Source organism: Manis javanica, chromosome 9 (genome assembly GCF_040802235.1).
Source record: "Manis javanica isolate MJ-LG chromosome 9, MJ_LKY, whole genome shotgun sequence".
Taxonomy (NCBI): Eukaryota; Metazoa; Chordata; class Mammalia; order Pholidota; family Manidae; genus Manis; species Manis javanica.
In genome coordinates this window covers 12,083,214-12,104,595 of record NC_133164.1, presented here as the reverse complement: position 1 = coordinate 12,104,595, position 21,382 = coordinate 12,083,214, and the positions used below count along the sequence as shown (strand labels likewise).

At 39.0% G+C, this 21,382-nt stretch overlaps 1 protein-coding gene across 8 annotated transcripts in view; it reads left to right on the top strand.

Annotated features, from left to right (window-relative positions):
- Nucleotides 1–21,382, top strand: part of MBNL2 (muscleblind like splicing regulator 2) — a 149,749-nt gene that overhangs the window by 104,292 nt on the left and 24,075 nt on the right. For 2 of the 8 annotated variants that reach the window (XM_017643459.3, XM_017643456.3), the window contains exons 4-9: nucleotides 2,562–2,762; nucleotides 5,354–5,617; nucleotides 11,953–12,006; nucleotides 12,623–12,776; nucleotides 19,990–20,025; nucleotides 21,287–21,381. In XM_017643459.3, the coding sequence (XP_017498948.3) occupies nucleotides 2,562–2,762; nucleotides 5,354–5,617; nucleotides 11,953–12,006; nucleotides 12,623–12,776; nucleotides 19,990–20,025; nucleotides 21,287–21,381 (804 nt within the window). The remainder of the gene's footprint in view (nucleotides 1–2,561; nucleotides 2,763–5,353; nucleotides 5,618–11,952; nucleotides 12,007–12,622; nucleotides 12,777–19,989; nucleotides 20,026–21,286; nucleotide 21,382) is intronic. The other 6 variants (XM_017643462.3, XM_017643457.3, XM_017643460.3 and 3 more) reach the window with 5 other exon arrangements.

Here is a 21,382-nt window from a genome sequence, read left to right as displayed (position 1 = left end):
TGGAAGAGATATTAGCTATGATTTAATGAGCTTGTATGCCTCTATATTGCTATTCTAATTACATTCTTATTATAGAATCAGTGAATACTGTGGAGGGGAGACTCAATCAACACTAGTTTTTACACCACTGATGATAACTGCTATTTATTGAGTTCTGAGCACTGAAAGTAGGAGACAAATAACATCTCATTCAGTCCAACTCCTCAAGCTAAGCAGTTTTATTTCCATTCTGCAGATAAGACAACTAAAGCTTAGAGAGGTTAATTTCTTGGCCAGAATAAAAATTTATACCTTGCAGGGCTATGGATTTGAATTTAGGTCTCTCCTAGTCTAAAATGTGTGTTTTTACTTTTAAATTATATTCTTCATGACCTTTGTTACAGCTATCATCAATAAAACCAACTGCAACATTCATTTTAGATCACTAAATTAGATGAACAAGTAACTTAAATTTCAGGAAGCAAAATTTGGCTCATTGCAATAAATTTGTTGATGCCCATGAAGGTTTGGGGAAGGTTCTGACATCTGCTGACAGTCAAGGTACAACCTGTGTTTTGTCACCATGCTGACCTTGGCTTGGAATGGTCCACAGGCAGGACGACTGGGATTTGCTTCTATAGAAAGCCAAAAATGGAGGTGTGGGAGAGGGTTCTTTTTTCTAAATGTTTTTAAATGACACATTCAGTCCAAGTATTTTTAATACTTTTTTTCACTCTCACCTATAACAGTGGTCCCCAAACTGGGCCACATATCATGAAGTGATTTTTTTTAAATGCAAACTTTAAGGCCCCTGCCTAGACATATGGTGTCAGAATTTGTGACATCCCTATCTTTGAAGTCCCCCCTACCCAAGGCATTTCTGATTCAGCTAGTTCCTTGAAACTGTTGTGATTTATGACCTTTCCAAACTGATTTTTTTAAGTCCTAACATTATAAAGTCTTTACACCATTTAAATCACTTGGCTTTTTTTCAATAGTACTAAATTATAAAAACTGTAATTACTGAAAACCACAGCTTCCTGTAATTGTGACTCAGATGGGTTGAAAATGGAAAACACACACATATGAAACTTTGTAGAAAGTCACCTGTTTTTCTAACTGCCATCGATTTCTCATGTTGAGATCTCACGTTGCAACTTTCTCCCAAAATGAATTTTATGGCTGAGCCTTGAAGATCCCAGAGCTGCTTGTGGGGTGCTGCCCTAGCTCTGGAATGGCAGGAGGCTCGCCTCTCCCGACCCCCAGCCACTCTCATCCTCTCCAAGCGCTCCTTGCACCAACCACCAGTAATTCACTGTTTTCACTTATGAGATATTTTTCTGTTACTGCTATCAACAAAATATTTGTTTAATAAACATAGGTTGTTATTCTTCCCATATGTTCAACAACTCATTCAGCACCATAAATAGACAAGAGGAGTATATCCCACAGTGTAGAGAGAAGCAACATAAGATAACCAACAACAACATAGTTCAGTATTAGAATATTGCATTAACATGTCATTGCAAATACCTGAAAACTGGTCCTAAACAAACAAACAAACAAAACGGGTTAAAAGCCATCCAATAACTAAGAAACCAACAAACGAACAAATACTGTTCATGTCCAATTCCGTGTAAAAGTTACTTTATGGAAAAATATTCATCATCTTTAGTCTTTAACACTGGCTCTTTAAAAGTGAAGCAAGGTTTGTTGTATCTCAAATGTACACTATTTCCTTTCTGAAAGGCATAATTTTAGGCGCAGCTTTTGAAATTAGTCATCCCATTGACCCCCCTAGCATATTTCTTCTTGTGCCTGGACGAAGAGTATAATGATAAAGAAGATCTTTAATAAGGTACTGTGCCTTTCTGACTGCTGCACTGATTTTATAACCTAAGAAACCAAAACAACTTTTAATGACCAATTGAAAAATTGGCCACTTGAAAGGTTCACTCTTCCATCCAGCCCTTCAGGAAGGGAAGGTTGGTTCTGGGCATAGTTGAGCTAAAGCAAGAAAGGGCAGGCTTATATGAAAACTGCGTATTTGAGGAATACGAGTGCTAGAATATGGAAACATACTGGTAAGTCTGAGCAAATACAATCTCAAGTCATCCCCATTTTTTGAGACTATATAAACTAGGTCAACTTGAAAATCAGACTAAACTCAGGTTTTTCTTTATTCCTCTCCCTTTTATGAAACATGTAGGAGAAACCAGATTATGGGTCGATATCCCATAGGTTTTACTACCTTAGTGTTATAAAATTTAATAGTCTGGGATGATGAACAATAAGAGTGAAATTATTATTTCCTTTCCTTGAGAACACTTCCATAGGAATAAAAATTTAACCTGTTACCTATAATTAGTTTTCTATGATGTTGCCTCCTGTTTTGTGTGGTTTTGGATTTCATTTTTATTAAGCAAAAACAAAACAGGGAAATTTAATGAATTTTCACAGTTCAGCATTGACTTATGCAACTTATACAGTCTTGTATATGATGAATACATTTTGCTCAAATGGTGATTTTCAAAAGTTTTATTCTAAAGAAATCTTTGTCCTGTGTTATCTTCCTTTAACAGCCCACTTTTCCTGTAGGTCCCGCAATAGGGACAAATACGGCGATTAGCTTTGCTCCTTACTTAGCACCTGTAACCCCTGGAGTTGGGTTAGTTCCAACGGAAATTCTACCCACCACACCTGTGATTGTTCCCGGAAGTCCACCCGTCACTGTTCCGGGCTCAACTGCAACTCAAAAACTTCTCAGGACTGACAAACTGGAGGTACTTCAATTGTATTTGTGGTTTGAAATGCATTTGTGGTAGCAGTGTACTTCTATGTAAGTGAGTGCAGTTTTAGAAAACAGCATGCCCACACACACATGTGCATTTATCTAAAATCCGTGCATTCATAATTCTATGGTTTGAATTTAATAGGCTAAGTATAAAGGAAATCAGTCATTTGAAAAAGAATAGAAGTCAGCTGCATTGAATGTGTGTTCAGGGGCACAATATTTAACAACCAATGATTGAGTCATTTTTTATGCAGGCCATTGAGGGGCTCCCAAAGGTCATGGATTGTGCCAAGCATTAGCCTTTGCTGGATCCTGGAAAGGTTGGGAATGCGCAAGTCAGGAGCCCAGCAGCCAAGGAAATGGGGGACATTCGGGGACAGGGGTGGGAGTATGTAGACTATGATTATTGACCAGTTGGTATTATATTTCAATATTTTAAGAACTAATATGGCTGCTCTAGAATATTCCAGAGTATCAGGCCTGGTTGTGTTGTTGGTAATTGGGGGACCTGGATGGAGACTGATTGAGATATTTTCTTTAACTTAAATCCAAGTGTCCTATAAATGTCAAGAAAACAAGTTCATATATTTATAAAAAATAATTCTTAAATCATGAGTCAAGCCAACCTACCTGTACTTTACTGGACCAAAATTCTCAATCAGAAGGTTCATTTATGTTAACTACTATATCCTAGATATTTAATAGAGCATTTTACATGGGTGTATAAAGATTCTGAGATTTTTCAAAGAGCTTCTTTAATTCCACCACCAATTAAAGTTGCTCGGTAATTTATGTATGGTAAGGATGTACATTGTGCTTAATGTAGTATTCTTTTAATGTGCATTTGTTTAAATATTTACCCAATAAATCTGAAAGCAATAAAATGTTGCTGCCTATTGTCAGCTTCTATCTAGAGTATGTGAATCCCCAAATGAAAAGACTATAAACTCTAATCGCTGCTGTTTTGATCTAACCTATCCCTGTGAATATTGAACAAACCTTTCATGGGACAGGAAAAGTGTTTTGGGCTCCACCTGCTGGACCCATGGAGTTTTAGTGTTCAGTACATGACCCAGGAGTTTAGAAAACAAATTAAATCACCCTAGTTGGGAACAAATTGTCCTTCCCAACAGGACTGGTAGACAAAGACATATGTAAAAATGATTCACAATGACTTTAAAAGAGCAGCGTTCAGTTAATTTCAAACCAGGAATGAGGTGGGCTGCACATAGAGCCCCTGGGTAAATGCTTAATGGCAGGTCTCTACCTCTGATGCAGTCTTAGTCATTCCATTTATAGAGGCAGGCTTACTCAGAATCTGGGGAAATGTCTTAGTACTTTTATTTTGTACATTTGGTGAACTAAAGATGGGATGTTGGCCAATATCCAAAGTAGGAGGAAGCAGTTAACAGTCTTGTGATTTATCTGTTTACCCTTCAAACTCTCTTGGCCACTAGTCAGTAAAAGTATTTCCCAAGTACATTTGACTTTCACAAGGACTGAATGTCATGTCAATAACTCTTCATATAAAGTCACTGATGATCGAGATGTGAACCACACTTAAACCTCTTGACTCTGGAATTGGAGCCTAATGAGGAAATAACTTAAAATCTTGCCAGTAATTCCTCCCTGCTAAGGAAATTCGTAAATACGAGTATCATGTATATATGTTAGTCATGTTAGTTCATGTTATCCATAGTAGGAGCAGAATTAATTCGAAAGAAAACTTTATATGCTAAACTCTTCATCCAACAGAATTTTCAAAGGATGGTATTCTATTTAGAGATTTTAGGATAACTAAGGATTAAGGAATAAAAACACAAAGCACATCAACACTCTAAACTCTATTGACTTCCCCCGTTTATTTCTTTTCCTTTATCTCTTCCCCTATTTCTCTCCTTTTTATCTTTTATTTTATCTTATTTCTGTGCTGTCGAAAAAAGAATGGTATAGTGACCTTCAATGAAAGTTTTGGCATTTTAGTGCAGTTCTAATTTACATTTTTAAGCACAAGTTACTTTGGTGGAGCAGGGAAGACCTAAGGGCACACTGGAGTACTCAGATTCACCTGCCTGCATTTCCCATCCTCAGGAGAGGAGGCGCAGGTTTACCATTTGCCCCATTCTTTTTGGAGTTGGGCGACTGTGACCTGGTAGCTTAATCTATGGTGAAATTATCCCTCGATGCAAAAGCCCTGTAGCATCCCAGAGTGGTGTGTGTGTGTGTGTGTATGTGTGTAAAATCCAGAAACAATGAAGACTTTGTTAATTTTTCTTTGCTATTTTTGCTAAACTGCAGAATTTCACTTATTTTCTCACTATAGTTCTGGCCCCAGAAAAGAGGGTGAAGCAAAGCAAGACTCAAAATTAGTTTATTTCTGATTATTGGGGATTCTGGTGAGTTGAGTTCTGGGTAATCAGATTTTTATTGTAAATGGTGCAAAAGCCACCATCAACAGAAAGGAAACATTTATTCCTGTATTATTTTTTGAACCTGAACGGCTGCGTTTGCAGACGTACAGTTTCCGACGGCCGTCGGGCTTTGGCCTGCATCATCCGCTCTTCTTCCCCTGTGTCCTAGGTATGCAGGGAGTTCCAGCGAGGCAACTGCGCCCGGGGAGAGACCGACTGCCGCTTTGCACACCCCGCCGACAGCACCATGATCGACACAAATGACAACACCGTAACCGTTTGTATGGATTACATAAAGGGGCGTTGCATGAGGGAGAAATGCAAATATTTTCACCCTCCTGCACACTTGCAGGCCAAAATCAAAGCTGCGCAGCACCAAGCCAACCAGGCCGCGGTGGCCGCCCAGGCAGCCGCGGCCGCGGCCACAGTCATGGTAAGTGGGGCGCGCGCCGCGCACCTTGCTCCGCCCGCAGCGGCGCCTCCGCCCCGGGACTTAGGCGCTTTCCCACGGGGGATAGGCAAGCCTGCTACTCCTGCTGCTCCGCTGCCTAAGTTCTGTTGTTTCCCCTTTTTGTTCCGTTTCGTTTCGTTGCCCTCCTTCCCTTCTTCGGCACAATAAGTAAATCCCTAAGGCGCAGATGGGCCGAGGCGCCGGGTGAGCGCCCTGCCCCGTCCAGGTCTGCTCCGAGACTGGGCGGCCATGGGCTCCTCCTCCGAGCGGGGCCCCGGGCTGGAGCGAACAGGGAGGCGCCCGGCACCCGGCTCTCCCCTGTTCCTGTTTCCCCCTCTTCCTTTACTTATCACAAGGGCGGTGCTTCAAACTTAACTCCTCTAAATGAAATCTTACTGAGAACATCAAGTCACGAAGCGCATGACAATGGAGTTGTACTGGCTGCTGCCTTAAAGAAAGGGGGAAGGGGGAGGTGCTGTAACCAAGCCCGGAGCCCCTGAGTCATTGTCCTGTGACCCTTAGAGACTGGAAGCAGGCTCACCAGCTTCACGTGGGATCCCCTTACAGCTCCAGCCCTTTGGGACCTGGATTCTAATTTTAAAATACCCCCAGGTGTCTATATACACATTAACATTTGAGAAGCGCCTGCCAGAACACTGGTTCTCAAATTTAGCTATATTCGGGAATTACCTGAGGGGTCTTGAAAGGTTCTCACATCAGTCCCTCCATCCAGTTACTTCTTTAATTGGTCTGGGTGCAGCAGCAGTGGCCTTTTTTTTTTTTAAGCTCCCAAGGGATTCCAATGTGCAGCAAAATTTGAGAACCAACACACTGGGTTGTAGAAGTTTATAATTAATTTGTCTTAATGTGAGATCTCTGGCTTATCAGAAGCCTATTTTAAAATACTATAGGCAGGGTGAGGTCATTCGTTCATGTTAAGACACTTGCTAGATAGGCAGTTTCCATGCTTCCAGGAGCTTGGAGTTGAGTGAGAGAGATCATGTTCCTCAGCGGCAGGATGGAAATGCCGAATGTGGCCCAGTGGGGCATGAAAGACTCAGAGGCCAGTCCTCAGGAGAGGCAGATGGGGCTTCAGAGGTGAAAAGCATGACTTAAAACAATGTATGGCTTAAAACAATGTTCTGACTAGTGACCAACACCTCAGGCACTGATAATGATCAAAATGCAAGGGTAGCTGTTATACAAACAAGTTCATATTATTCAATATTCTTTCCCCAAATGTTCAGGGAGTCCTGGACAAGCAACAGGAATAGGAAAAGAGAAAGAGGCACAGAGAGAGCCTGCCTTAACGTGATCGCTGCTTAGTGTGATACATCTGGTTATAGAGGCTTTTCCAGTCGAAGCTTGTTTCCAAGCTTCTTGAGTGCTGGGTCCTTCGTCTCACTCACTGTTTCTTCTCAGAGACCCTGTCTCTTTAGTGCTATTCCTCATGTCCTTCTCATTCTTATGTTATTGGACATAATAGTTATTTTCCTGAATGTGTCAGATTCTATGTAGGGATATACACATCCACATAAGACACTACAGTATGAAGAAATTCCCCCATTTTTTGTTCTAGTACAAGAGTGGTTTTCAAAACTGATTATAATTGGGAAGGGTGGTTGAAGGGGAGAGGAGAGTAAATTGGTTACTTAATGCTGATGAAAAAGAATTCTTTTAGTGAGCAAATGAGGGCTTTTATATATTTCTCCAGTGTCATACCATCTGCTTAGTGAAGATCTCAGCCTATGAGAAGTAAAGTTTTCTTCATTAAAATCATTCTTTTAGGTCAGCCCAATTTTTCCTAACTGGTATTCTGATTGTTGGGCACAAAGAACACATTTTTCCACTGAACTAATATTATAAGTCATAACTAGGTATCAAGGATATCCCTAAGGTTAGTCAGGACTCTGACTGCAAGAGACAAAAACCCAACTGAAGTAGCTTAAATGAAAAAGCTGGACTTTGCTAGATCATGTAGTGCCCTCCAAAAGCACAGAGCTAAGAGAAAGCTCAGTGACGGCTGGGCCAGGCACTTGGGAACTGGTAGGTCTCTCTCTCTTTTCTGCCTCTCTTGCCATATCTGCTCCATTATCTCAGACCAGCTTCTCCATACAACAGTGACTGTTCTTTGGACACCTGGAGGGATACATTCTTACATCTTTTGACAGGAGAAAAAACAGTATCTTCTACACCAGCTCCAATTAGGGAGGAAATAAGCCAGTTAAGGGTCATCTTGTGGCTTCTCTAGTGCTCAGAATAACAGCATGCTATTATGACTGGTTCAGCCTGGGTCACAGTGGCCATCTCTGGCCACCAGGGTATGAGATGGGGTTCTGAGAATATGAAAAAATTAGTCCCTATACCTTAAATACCTGTTAATACCATAAACCACCAATATTAATAGTGACCTTAGGGCTGAGCCCTGAATTTATCTGAGACTTTATCTCCGTTTCCTAGAAGTACCACTTCTAATATCTGCAGTCAATATATACTTAAGTCACTGAAGGAGAAATAAATGCACCTAGTGTATGTCAATAGTTGATGACCTGGGTTCTGGAGTTAAGACAAAAAATGAGCATGCACACACAGGTCATTCTTCAGCCTGAGTGCTTTAAATCAAGACTATACTCTTCCACGAGCCTTCTGCGAGTTTTCATATCGTGCTCATCAAGATGCAGGAAGGTTATCCCAGTGAATGTCAGTGTATTTCGTTACCATAGTTTCCTGGATTGTTACACTGTGCCCAAATTGGGAGCTCTGATATTTCAGGGGGTCGCAGCAGCATTGTCAAAGACAACGCAAAGGAATGCAAGTTCAGAACAAAAGCCAGCTTCCTTCTGACAATGACATGAAAATTACTGAATCTGTCATGCCTTTTTACTTGAAGTGAAAGGCTCATTTGAAACCAGCTTAGATGCCACTGGATTAAAGTCAAAGTATTCTTACTCTAGTAGCAAGATTCTCCGTACACTGAAGATAAACTATTATTTCCTTATTTAAAAGAATAGATGGGAGTGACGATTACAATCAGAAGATATTAATATTCCATTCACCTGGGTTCCATATCTGAACACAAAGAATTTCTGCATTACTATTTTTATTATCGTCCAGGGATTTCCCCTTCTTTTAACTAATTGGACCCTGAAAACGAATTTAAAGCTTGATTCCAGAAAAAGAGATATGTATTTCCTTTAGAGCTTCTTCTTTTATAGTACCTCTTGAAACATAAGCATTATCCTCACCGGAATTTTTTAAATGTGAAACTAAGCCAGCAAAGCTTCTCTTTGGTAATTTTAACACAGAGGGTATCAGATCTTCAAGCAAGCAGTCTTTTCTTCACACACACAACAAATTGGGGCTATGCAAGGAGATAAGGATTTTGTAAGTGGAAACAGGACCAGCCACCATCAGCTAGATAAGTTTCAATTGTTCAGGAAAACGTTACAGGAACTTGGAATTCCATCCATATTTCCACATCTGTTTCTTCCACGTGAAAGTAACGGCTCTGATTATTGTTGTCAGGGCTTCCTGGTCCTTGGTTTGCTCGCCTTGACTTGCAGTTGGATTGTTCTTTGATCCAGAAAAAGGAGAACCTGGCTGCATGTACACAAACCAGGAGGAGGCCCAGAGAGGGCAGAGGATCAGAAATATTGGTGAGGCCCGGAAGAATGGCTGCCAAGTGTGTGGCACATAGTAGGGATTCAGTTAAAGGAAACCTGTTTCTCTGCAGAGGTGCCTGTGGAAGCTCACAAGATGCACTAGGCTTCGCGACTTCTCAGGTCTGTTCTAAGCCTGAAGATCTTTAAATATAGGTAAATATATGCCTGCAGTCAGGAAATATTCTGTAAAACAGAACATCCATGCACAAAAAGAGTATTACAATTAGCCATACAGATTTTTAAAAAATATATTCTACACGTGTGCTTCAAAGTGTGAAGTGTACAGGATATGTATGCTCAACCCTCTAAGACCTTAGTGTTTCCTTGAAAAGACAAAGTATTTGCATCTAGTAAAGACAGCCCCCGAGATGGAGTGGCAGAAAGGGAGATGCTGTCACTGCCCAGCTCAGTTTAGAGCTCTCAGTTTCTTTACACTCCTAGATTATTATCATTTCTGTGGAAATTTAAGTGTCATCAAACAGATCATGAAAAAGAATATGTTAACCTTCCGAGTGACTATCCTCGGAAGAAATATTTTTTTTTCTATTTGGAGACTTCATTAAATGATGCTTTGTGAAATCAAAATTTTGTTCACTTATACCAGCCTTTGGAGACATCATCAGTCCTCTAGTTAACGTATTAGAAAAGATCAACCCAATGGTAGATTTGTTCTGTAACTCCCAAGAACTTGAAAAGCAAAGGGAAAAATCAAATCCAGAGAGTTGAGGCCAAAATGATTTTGAATCTAACCATCCAGTTAATGTTCTCAGTGTACTTTATAAGAACAGGCTCTGTAGCCTTATATAGTTAGCACAGATGAGTTGAAGCTAAAAAAAAAAAAAATGCATTATTTAGCAATGTAAAACTACAGGAATGAAAGATTTTAAACAAAAGTGGTGGTGTGCAACTTACATAATGGCAAACTTACATTTGAGGAAAGAATATTCAGTACAAAGAAGCTTTCCTATTGTGGAGCTTGTTGAATTTTTTAAACATTCACAATTCTATCTTCAGAACAATGATTTCATATTACCCGATGGCCTCTATCGAGACTGCCTTCCAAAACATTTTCTACTTTGGCCTTTCCTAACCACTTCCCTGCCTAGTCTTTTCCTCACTTTAATCCCAGTCTCTTCTGCCATAGCTTTTTTGTTTTGTCTCCTATCATCTCAATACTTTGAATCCTGAATCACCAAATGGTGACCAACAACTCTTCCTTTGCCAAGGAAAATATCATTAATTGTTTCCCGTTTTGAGGATTTAATGCTATCCCGTTTTATTTCAGATATCATAGTTCTAACTCAGAAGTTTAGAATATAACATTTTGCATTTATTATACAAACCTTAGGGATTTACCTATTGTGCTAAACATAGAAAAGGGGTATTTTCATTTTTTATTTGCATTGAAACTTATTCACTTGAATTTCCTTATTTTCACAGAATTCCATCATAGAATTTTTAGATTTTTTTACAATTACCAAAGAATAGGAAAATTTTTCCATCATCTAAATCAAACCAATATTTGTTATTATTTCAACTGTTTAAATGAAACCATCTGCCCCAAAGTGTGGTTATAAGTTAAAGACATTACTTTATTTCTACTATTTTAAGCAGTTCTTTGCTATTTTTCAGCTGTTGCCTATTTTTAGCTGTTGAACTTGTTCTAGCCAAGAATTCCACATCTCATTAACTGGGTTGGTCACTGACAGTAGCTAAGAATACAAACAGAATTATTAAATATAAATTATTTTGATACCTGAAGACATTAAATACCTTTTTCAAAGGTATTTTCTTAGTGTAATCCGGTAAGTTGCTTGAGATAAATTGAATTATTATTTCAAATGTAGTGGAAAACATGGAATGGATGATAAGTTAGTCACTAGAAACAGTATGATGGAATAAAAGTGGGAAAGTTGAGAAAACTACTATTCAAATTCAAAACTTGTCAAGCTTGGAAACTTATTCCACATTGTCAGATCCACATGAGCAGAATGAGGAGAAGAACTGAGACAATTATCCACGAATCAGACAAAAAAACCAAAATCCAAACCCAAACAGTTTTGCCCAAATAATCTTGTGTTTGAATATTTTTTTGCCTGAATTTTTTGTCTCAATTTGCCTCTTCATTTTGTTAGGCTACATCTTCAATAAAAATTACTTTAATAAAAGTTGAAGATGTTATCTTTTTTTGACTTGGATCTTAGACTCAGTGTATTCATGATTTTATATTTGAAAACTAACTTATCAGAAGTTCTTAAGTCCTACGGCCCTTCAAAGTTTTGCATTTTTTTCTGAAGCAATATAAAAAATGCTTATGGTGTGTATGCAAGCCGCTGTTTTAATTAACTTTCCTGAATTTCAAACATCTATATTTTACTCTCTTATATGCTTTTAACTAAGGTATAGTAGATGCATTTTTGCTTCAATACTAATTTAAGGTGTAATATTCATTTCTTTAGAGAACATTTTTGTTGTTGTGCATGCCTAGTGTTTTGTACGTTGTATATTGCATTCAGAATATTTTTTTCCTTCTCACCTATCCACAATGCAATGCCGTTCCCATGATGCACCTCTGCTTGCTGTTTACCTGTATGTTAATTCGCTTGAATCCCATTGGCCCACTGCCATCATGTGCTCGCTGCCTGTTATTAAAAGACTCAGTCGACTGCCAAAGCAATGAAGCGACCTCTCGAAGCATCTGTAGACCTGGTACTTTGACCTTTCACCTTTCGCTTTGCATGTAGCTTTTCAGAGAACCATCTTGAGATTTGTATTACTTGTAAACTATTGGTTGCAAATGATCATTACTATTGATTAGTGAAAAAAATTCAATAAGGTGTTTAGCCATCTCATTTTCATATGTTGTAATATGTGAAGTAAATTAATCCTAACAGATTTTTAACACCTTTTCCTAAAGAGTGAAGCAAATTTAAATTACTTGGCTCATTATAATTATTAACCTTTAAATTCAGGAAATTGCCATTTAGTTAAGAAAACAATAGGTTATTAATAATAACACAAATGCTTCTTTCCCCCTTAGAATAGTTTAACTCCTTTAAAAGCTGAAGCCGTTTTTTTGGTTGTTGCTTGATAGTTTTCTTTTCCTTAGTTGAGATGCTACTGTTTTGGGTTACAGAAATCATGCTTTCGCTCTCAGTAACGAATTCTCACTCTTCGACATTGCCGCTGTTTAAATTAAGGTGCATGGCAGAGGCATCTCCTTAGCTGTCATTTTTAAAAATAATGTTGCAGTTGATGATCTCTGTGGACACTGAAAGTATGTTTACTTTGAGTTATACATATCTTATCCATTCTTCACTTCTAGGCCTTTCCTCCTGGTGCTCTTCATCCTTTACCAAAGAGACAAGCACTTGAAAAAAGCAACGGTGCCAGCACGGTCTTTAACCCCAGCGTCTTGCACTACCAGCAAGCTCTTACCAGCGCACAGCTGCAGCAACACACGGCGTTCATTCCAACAGGTACGTGCCCTGACAGTTCCAAGCCCCGTGTCCGTGTGCCCTTCCGGTCATGTGCTTTCTTCTCATTCCTTTAAGCTGTTTGGTGGCATCTAGTTTGCTTGTAAAGGTATGATAAATACAGACTAAAACTCATCGTTGTCCTAGCTATCTAGATATATTTTACCTTGCTTAGAATGATAGCTCAACACTGTTAGGATTCTAAAGCCAAATACATCGTAGAGTAAGTGACAGACTGAACCCACGAGAAGAAACCAGCTATCAGGCCTTTTGGGTTTCTTGAATTTACACAGGCCATATGAAGTTTTTTATATAAATAAGACCTTTTATGTGTGACAGTTGAAATTTGTCACTAACCTTGAATGACTTAAAAATAGCAATTCCAGTAAATACTAACCTTTTTTTTTCCTATCCTTATTCAGAGCACTAAAAAACAAGGCTGTTCAAATTAAAACAATCCTCTACTCATATTTTTACATCCATTCTCTCTCTTTCGCCATCCTTCTCAACTTCCACCAAGTTCACAAATATATGGAGCTCGTATCCTTGGTTTCTAGGCCAATGCCTGGTAAAATTAGGTGCTAAGGTGCATTAACTCTATCGTTCCACTCAGAGATGGATTATTTTAGTCATAGAATCTTGCAGTTTGAAGGATTCCTAGGAATCTCTTTCAGTTGATTGTTTTACAGATGAGAAAACTGAGGCCCCCTGAGTGTGAAGTGACTTCCCAAGGTGGCACAACTAATGAGAAAAAGACCTAGATTCTAGTTTCCAGGTGACCATTGGCATTTACATGACAGGACACCACCGAACTCTGGAGGCCAGAGTTCTCCCTTAGGGCTTGAAATAAAACAGATCAAAGTGAAGAAAGAAAAGTACCAAGCATGTCACCACCCTCCATTTGTACTGACCTCCCTGGCCACCGACCTACATACACCATATACTATGTAAACACAGAGTCACCATAAACTGACTGTGGTTTTGACCTTTTAGTTTGTGTTAGAAGTTGGGATAATAGTCTCAAAGTAAATAAAATTTTCTAGAGTGTCAAAAAAAAAAAAGAACCAGAGAGTGACTTGGCCTTAGTGAGACTATCCTTTGAGTTTTTAGTTTCAAAGTCAAAATGTTCATCCCATAGTAGTGACTTAAAGGTAAATATAGGTGAATAACAGTTTTATCAAAAAGAGCTTGTGGATCCTCCATTCGGTTGGATTTTGCGTATTATCCATTTTCTTAAACACCATAGTGCATTAGGAGTTAACATAGGAGGGACTTGAATAAATATTTCTATGGTTGTTTGTATGAAATCTACACTTCAAAATGAATTATTAACCTGTTAATATTTATTATAGGAAAGATACAAATTCCTTAAGTTAAATGGTTCTTAGTATTTAGTTTTCTTATTTGAGTTCTGCTCTTCTCTTGAAGTGGTTAGACTAACAGACCTGTAGAGCAAGTCTCAGAGTCAGTGCTCACAGGGCCCCCGCGGGTCCTGTTACAAACCTTTACTGGAGACAGTTCAGTGCTGTTGTAACACAGCAGCATTTACACTTACAACCCACCTGATATAACATGTTTGTAAAACAACTACTGAAGGTAAACTTATCTTGAGGCCCTGTATAATTTCTGCAGGGGTCTTATTTTATAGACCTCGATACTTGATATTTTAAGATAAAAAAATTAGGGAAGAATATATTGGCGGGAAAAACATAAAAGGACAAGTCTGTTTCTAAAGGCTGGGTAGTAATGCCACTGCCATTTCCTGAGAATGCCTATGAAACCCTGGAGCTAAGCCGTGCAAAAGACAAGGCTTCTAACTCATATTTAATACTTCAGTCCGGTGATGACTGATATGTTAAATCTCTGAAAAAAATCTTTCACCTGGAAATTGTTTAGAGACATCCAGAATAAGAATGAATATCATCTATGCAATGACGTGATTATCGTGGATAAAATGCATTGTTTCCTGGCGCCACAGGCTGACCTGGCCGCTGTGGTTGTGCACTTCCGCCCTCTGCTGGATTCTTTAAGAACTGTTCCAATGTGTCCGGCAACCCTCAATTGAGTGGGCGTGGGAAAGTGGGTCCTACCCCACTGAATTCTGTGAATTATAGGTGTTTTCATCTGTAACATGATATAAATATCATAGTGAACCAACATGTCTATCTCATGTTCTGAATGGCATTTTAACTTCTACGAAGTTTTCCCGTTTCTCTTAAATGATGGAGAAAATGAGAAAATAATTTTATTAAAGGGAAATTAGCATAATTTTCCCACACTTACATCCATAACAGATATTTTAGTGTTTATTTTGGCTCCAGTTTTTATTTCAAGCTTTCTCATAAACCACATTTTCAGCCTAATTTAAAAATGATAATGATAATCATTCATTGTTAATTATTGTTTAAATTCTGCAAATTAAGTGATGATCAAAAATAAATTTTATATAACTTGGTAGATGGTGGGCCTACTGTTTTTAAACTGACAGGTTTTTATTTTTCTATAAATACTTCACCTTAACAATTATCATAATATGAAAACAAGTTATTTTATGTTCTCCTGGGGGTTACCCTTTACTGAAAGGTCATTCACAGTAAACAGTATTTGGGGGGGGCGTTATTTGGGTTTTTTTTTTTTAAGATCCTAATTTTTATTTATTTTTTATTGAGGTATAATTGACATATACATTGTTAGTTTCAGGTGTACATAATAATTATTTGATACTTGTTAACACAGCAAAATGATCACCACAATAAATCTAGTTACCATCTGTCACCTATAGTGACGTTTTTGATGTGCTACTAAAAGTTTCCCATTGATACTATGTGAATTTGGATTTTAGGAATTCTGCCTCCAGGATACAGAGATAGTAATTTAGAATATTATGCAAAATAGAGATTCTTCTCCAAAACCATGGTAATATAATTACTACCGTGGTCAATGCCCTAGCACAGTGATTATGAGTGGGGTTTTTCTTTTTTTTTTATAAGGATTATTTTAACCTAAAAGTTATACATTTTCTTTGCTATGTTAGGAAAGTGACAAAAAGGACACACACTTACAAAAACAGCAGCATAATAATTCTTGACATCTCTCTGACAGGTTTACTCTGAATTACTGTACATATTCTTAAAAATATTATCTCAGTGTTCTTCAACATAGTTCTGCCAGTGGCAGACATAATTATTTGCATTTTGCAGATGGGAAAACTGAGGCTGTGTCTGTGGTGCAAAATAGAGTATGTAATTAATGGAATTATCCAGATAATTCAGACTCACATTGGAGAGTTGAAGTATTTGTGCCACTGAGGCAGAAAACATTTGAGAAGGCTTTGTTGATAGAATCACTGCCTTAGTGAAATGCTTCAGCCAGTTAGAACAAGGCCGCCCAACTGATTCCCTCCTTGATTTATTAAATTATGTTGGAAATACAGAGTAGGTTGAACAGGGAGAGCACATCCTAGCACAGATACTACCCACGGATCAGAAGCCAAAATGTCACCAAAAGTTACCACACACTTCAGGGAAGGATTTGCCAGTGTTTAGTGGAAACTATGTCTTTGTAACCACAGCCAAATGTATTTACCCCATTCAATTCAGCAAACATTCTTGAACACATAGTAAGTTCTGGCTGCCAGAGTCAGTAATGGGAATATAAAATTCAGAGTGAAGCAAAAACCAAATATTATGCCTAGCAGTAAGGCTTACCTTACAGTATGAGCAGAGCCGTTTGAGAGTGAGGGAGAAAGAGGCAATTGTTTAGCAGGTGGCATGTGCAGTGGGTGGTGATGACAAAGGAGATGGAGAAAGAACTTCCCAAAGGAGGAGAAACTGCTTAAGACTTTGACAGGAAGATTTTACCACTGGAGGGAGAGCATCTCAGGCGGGGGACAGCACAGGCTGGGAAAAGGGTACTTGAAGGAGAACAAGTTATCTGCTGCAGCTATAGTGTAAAGTACTTCAGGGTCTCTGGGCTGGGGGCAGGAGGAGTGGGGTGGAAAGTCAGAGATAGGGCCTGAAAAGATCCCAAAATCTGGCACTGAGTAAGACAGCCACACATGGCAAAAGATGTTTGTTTCCAATATTCATATCACTTTTGAGGGCATATAGAGACAGAGGCTCATCAAATTAATTGGGTTGAACGTTACAGCCACATGCTGAACTGAGGCTGAAGTGTGTGTTCAGTCCTGGCCCAGTGTGGCTGCACAGGCTGCTGTTCATGGTTTGCAACCCAATGACATTCACATGATGACACAGAAAAGCTCTCCAAGAAAGCCCCTCCACACTGGGATACAAGAGAATCATGTGGCATTTTTATAGGACACCTTTGAATTTAGCCATGGTTGACTTTAAAATGAAATCATTTACAAACCAGGTCCTTTAATAAAGTTTAGGAGCAAATTGCTCCCAACACATGCCCACTAATGGCTGAGCATGTTCATTCAACTAATTGACTGTCTACTATGTTCTTCATAGACCTAGACACAAACTCTGCCCTCCCAGAGTTTACAGTAGAAGAGGAGAGATGGGTGTTAAATAAATATGCATATAAATATATAATTAGAATATATTCTGAGTACTATGAATGAAAAGTAAAGAGTTCAGTAAGATTAAAAATAGAAAGCTGATTTGAGTGGCATGATAAGAGAACAACTGAACAGCTTTCTAAAGAAGTGACATGTACTGTAAGACCTGGAAGATGAAAAGTGGGGAAAAGATTAATTTAGGCAGAGGGGTCAGCTTATGGGAAGCCCAAAAGTAAGACAAAAGTGTGATTTGTTCAATTCAAACAAATGAGAGGCTGATCTGGCTGGATGATGGTGCCAAGGGAAGAGGGGTGCAGGACAGCTGGGGAGATGGTCAGAGACTGGACGTACGAAACTTTATCATAAAGGCAATGAGAAGGCAAAGAGCCACTGCCTACAGAGAAGGGAACAGTGTTGGGAAAGGTTTACTCTGGCCACAGAGTGAAGAATGGATGAAGCGGAGACAGATGTTCTTACACAGCTCAGCTTATAAGACTTGAGCCATGGATGGAGAGACAGACAAACACTAGATGCCATTTAGAAGCAGGATGTTGGATCAGGGAATTTCATGAGGGGAAAGTGGTGTCAAGCTAACTTTCAGTTCAGACAAGAGCCACTAAGTAGATGGTGTTGTCCATCCAGCATTTCCTGAGATGGAGAAACAGATTCTGCAGGAAAGATCAATGCCTGAACATGTTAAATTTGAGACACTTGTGAGACATGCGAATAGAAAAGCCAGGTAAGCAGTTAGATGAAAGGACCCAGAGCTCAGAGGAGTGATCTGTCTGGGCAGCATGCATAAATTTGGAAGCCTTGAGCTCACAGATAGTATTTAAATCCTGGACTGAATGATATCATTGACGGAATGCTGTTTCAAAAAAAAGTATAAAGTAAATGAAAAGAAACTGGAACTGAGTCCTAAAAAATTCCAGCATACAGAGATAGTTTTGTGTGTGTGTGTGTGTGTGTGTCTGTGTGTGTTTGTGAGACAGAGAGAAGTCAGAAAATCCAAGGAGAAAGAGTGCTTTATTACGGAGGGCTAGCCAAGTGCTGAATGGCACCGAGACTTGGGAAGGCAGGCGAGGATGGAGGAGTTCGTCCTGGTCGCAGAAGCAGGGGGTTCTGTGGCATTAGAAGGTTGAGTGGAGAGGTGAAAATGAAAGCCAGAATGAGAGGGCTGGAAAATATATGGAGGCAAGGAAGTGAAAATGTATGGGTAGGAACTTTCTAGCAATTGGATTATGAAAATTAGAAAAACAGGGTTGGAGAAAGATAGGGTGTGTGAATGAGATTGTATGTGGTGTATGTGCGTGTGTGCATATGTGGTTTAAGCTGTGTATATTAGTACACATCTGCTGAAAAACCCAGTAGTAGCCCCATGAAATAGTCTCTTTTCCTGACTAGTTAACGTTAGCCTGATCAGAATGTAGATCAGGCAGAAAGTCTTCCCCTGGTGAAAATAGTTCAGAAGAAATAAATCTACACATTTCAGATTCTTCATCTTGTATCTCAGAAGGCAGTTCTGAACCCAGTGGGTACACCTACATGCATTAAAAGTGAATTCTCCGGCACCAACATGACATCCAATCTTCAGTTACCTGAATCCCTTGTGTCACTTCAATCTTCGTCTTAAGGACCTGAACCAGAAGTAGGCAATTCCTTCCAGAACAGTTCTTTTCTCAGTATTCCACAATGTACCTTACTATTCATGGCCAGAGTTTTCTGATTCCAGTCCATTAACAAGACCACCCACAGCTAAGGCCACTAGGCCCAAGGGAGGGCTGAAATCCTCCCTGCCCACCTTCTCTCTCCTGCCCACGTAGACATCAACTTGACGTCTAGGAGTTTTGCCAAAGGTCTCCCTCAGGTATCACCTAACAGCAGCCCCGACAAAAATCCCTAGCCCTGGTCCTACTTCAGCCCCAGTTCTGCAATATTTTTCCTCCCACACTGTTTAGACTTTATTGCTGGGCACCACTCTTTTACCACAATGTATCTCATAGCAGAGAACAGGGCACGTGCACATCCAGGTCATCATGTCACACAGACCTCAGTCTTCCTACTTGGTAGGGCTTTCATGCAGTGATCTAAAACTCACCTGGCCTGTAAGCCTTTGATTTGGAGGATAGAGAATCTTACTTGCTGTTTTTCCTTTTCATATTATTATCGGCACAAAACATTTTACAAGCAAACTTTTAATGCAGTAAGGTCAGCGTCATCTGGTGAATACAAAACCTGACCTGGATTTAAGAATAGAATTCTATTTCTAGCCTTCCCCTTGACACGCTAGGCATGACCTTGGAGTAGTTACTTTGCCTCAGATTTTTCATCTGTAAAATACCCACTTCGTGCTTTAGAGGATTAACTTGATAATGTCCGTGAAATATTTTGAGATCCTAGAGGAAGGACATGGCAGCATTATCACATGTCATCCTTATTAGAATCATGTTGATGTATATGAATAAAAAGTGTGAAAAGTAGTCTAAGGAGTGAGCTTTGGATAATATTGGCTTACAGTGTCAGATATATTTGTGTCAATACTAAAAATATGAATGACTCTAAAAGACTGTGTTAACTAACCCTACTTATTTCTGGTTGTGCTTCAATCTCACTTTGAATGTTAACTCTAAACCGCTAACCTGTTTCTTTCCCTTTATTCACTTTTTCCACCTACCATTGCATGACATGCAGGGTCAGTTTTGTGCATGACACCCGCTACCAGTATTGGTAGGTTTCAACCTTTTTTTATTTGTCTTATATATTACGTACAGTACCTTCACTTGCTTGAGATTTATTTCAGAGATGGTAGAAATGCTTTAGGAATTGGTAGTCTGAAGGTTTATTTGGCTTTAGAGTTAACAAACATATAGGTTCTTTAAATGTACTCGTATATTTAAGAAAATGACCGTGTTAATGTGACTAGAACAACCACTGCAAAACATAAAACCACAAATATGAGTCTGCTTTCTAAGTTATCTGTATTTTGTTTCCCTTTATAGTTTATATGGTTTAGCATAAGAACAAAAAAGCTTCCATTATAGAGAGGCAGGCTAATTTCATCAGTGTTTTAGAGTTTCATAGTGGTGTGCCTTTATCTCCTCTTTGCTGTGTGTTAGAGTCATCAGAGTTTCCCAGAAGTATTTATTTTTAAAAATTATACATGGATGTATTTTGAAAACAAATGTCTGAACTGCCTTGCTATATTATCCCTTTTAAGTGTTGATTGATTTATGATGAGTATTTGTAGCTTAGCAGATGTTGAATTTTAATAGTATGTAGTTACCCCACACATCTCAATGTCTTGGTACAAAAGCCTGTCTTCAGGACATATGGACCAGTTCTATTTAGAGTAAAGAAAAATAAATATTGTCCAAATTTGGCTATTTCACAATAACTGTTGGAATTTATGTCAAGGCTGTGAGTTTTGCTCTACCATTTATTAACCCGAATATCCCACAGCCTCCAGCAATTCCAGTTCAAATATGCAACCCCACCCAAATAGACCAAAAACATTTTCAATTTAACCACAGTTAATTACAAATAATACCATATCCCAAATTAGCCCTCCATAGTGAGCCTCAGTGTTTAAGAATGACGATTAAAAATGAATATTCTTACTTCATTGGACATTAACATCTCACAGTTTCAGGAGCAACCATTATTGCACACGCCACAGGCTCTGAATCAAGCAAGATCTGTTTGTTAGAAGTAAAATGTTTATAAATACATCAACCAAAGTAATCTGCTTTGGTCTTTCTGGGAATCACTGATTATGTTTTAAAACTTCCTTTAATTGTACTTGTAATAAGCTATTTTCCCTTTTTTATTTCTCTCCCATGCTTCCTTGCTTTGCATTGTGATTGCATGCCATCTGCTGGTTTAACCCATGATGGCTTGCTGCTCTGATATTCACCATGCCAAATGCCACTTCTATTACCATAATGCTACACCCTCCTGTTCATTGCTCCCATGGTTCCCCTCCTGAAAGTACCCATGATGCACAGCGCTACGTCAGCCACTGTCTCTGCAGCAACAACTCCTGCAACAAGTGTCCCCTTCGCAGCAACAGCCGCAGCCAATCAGG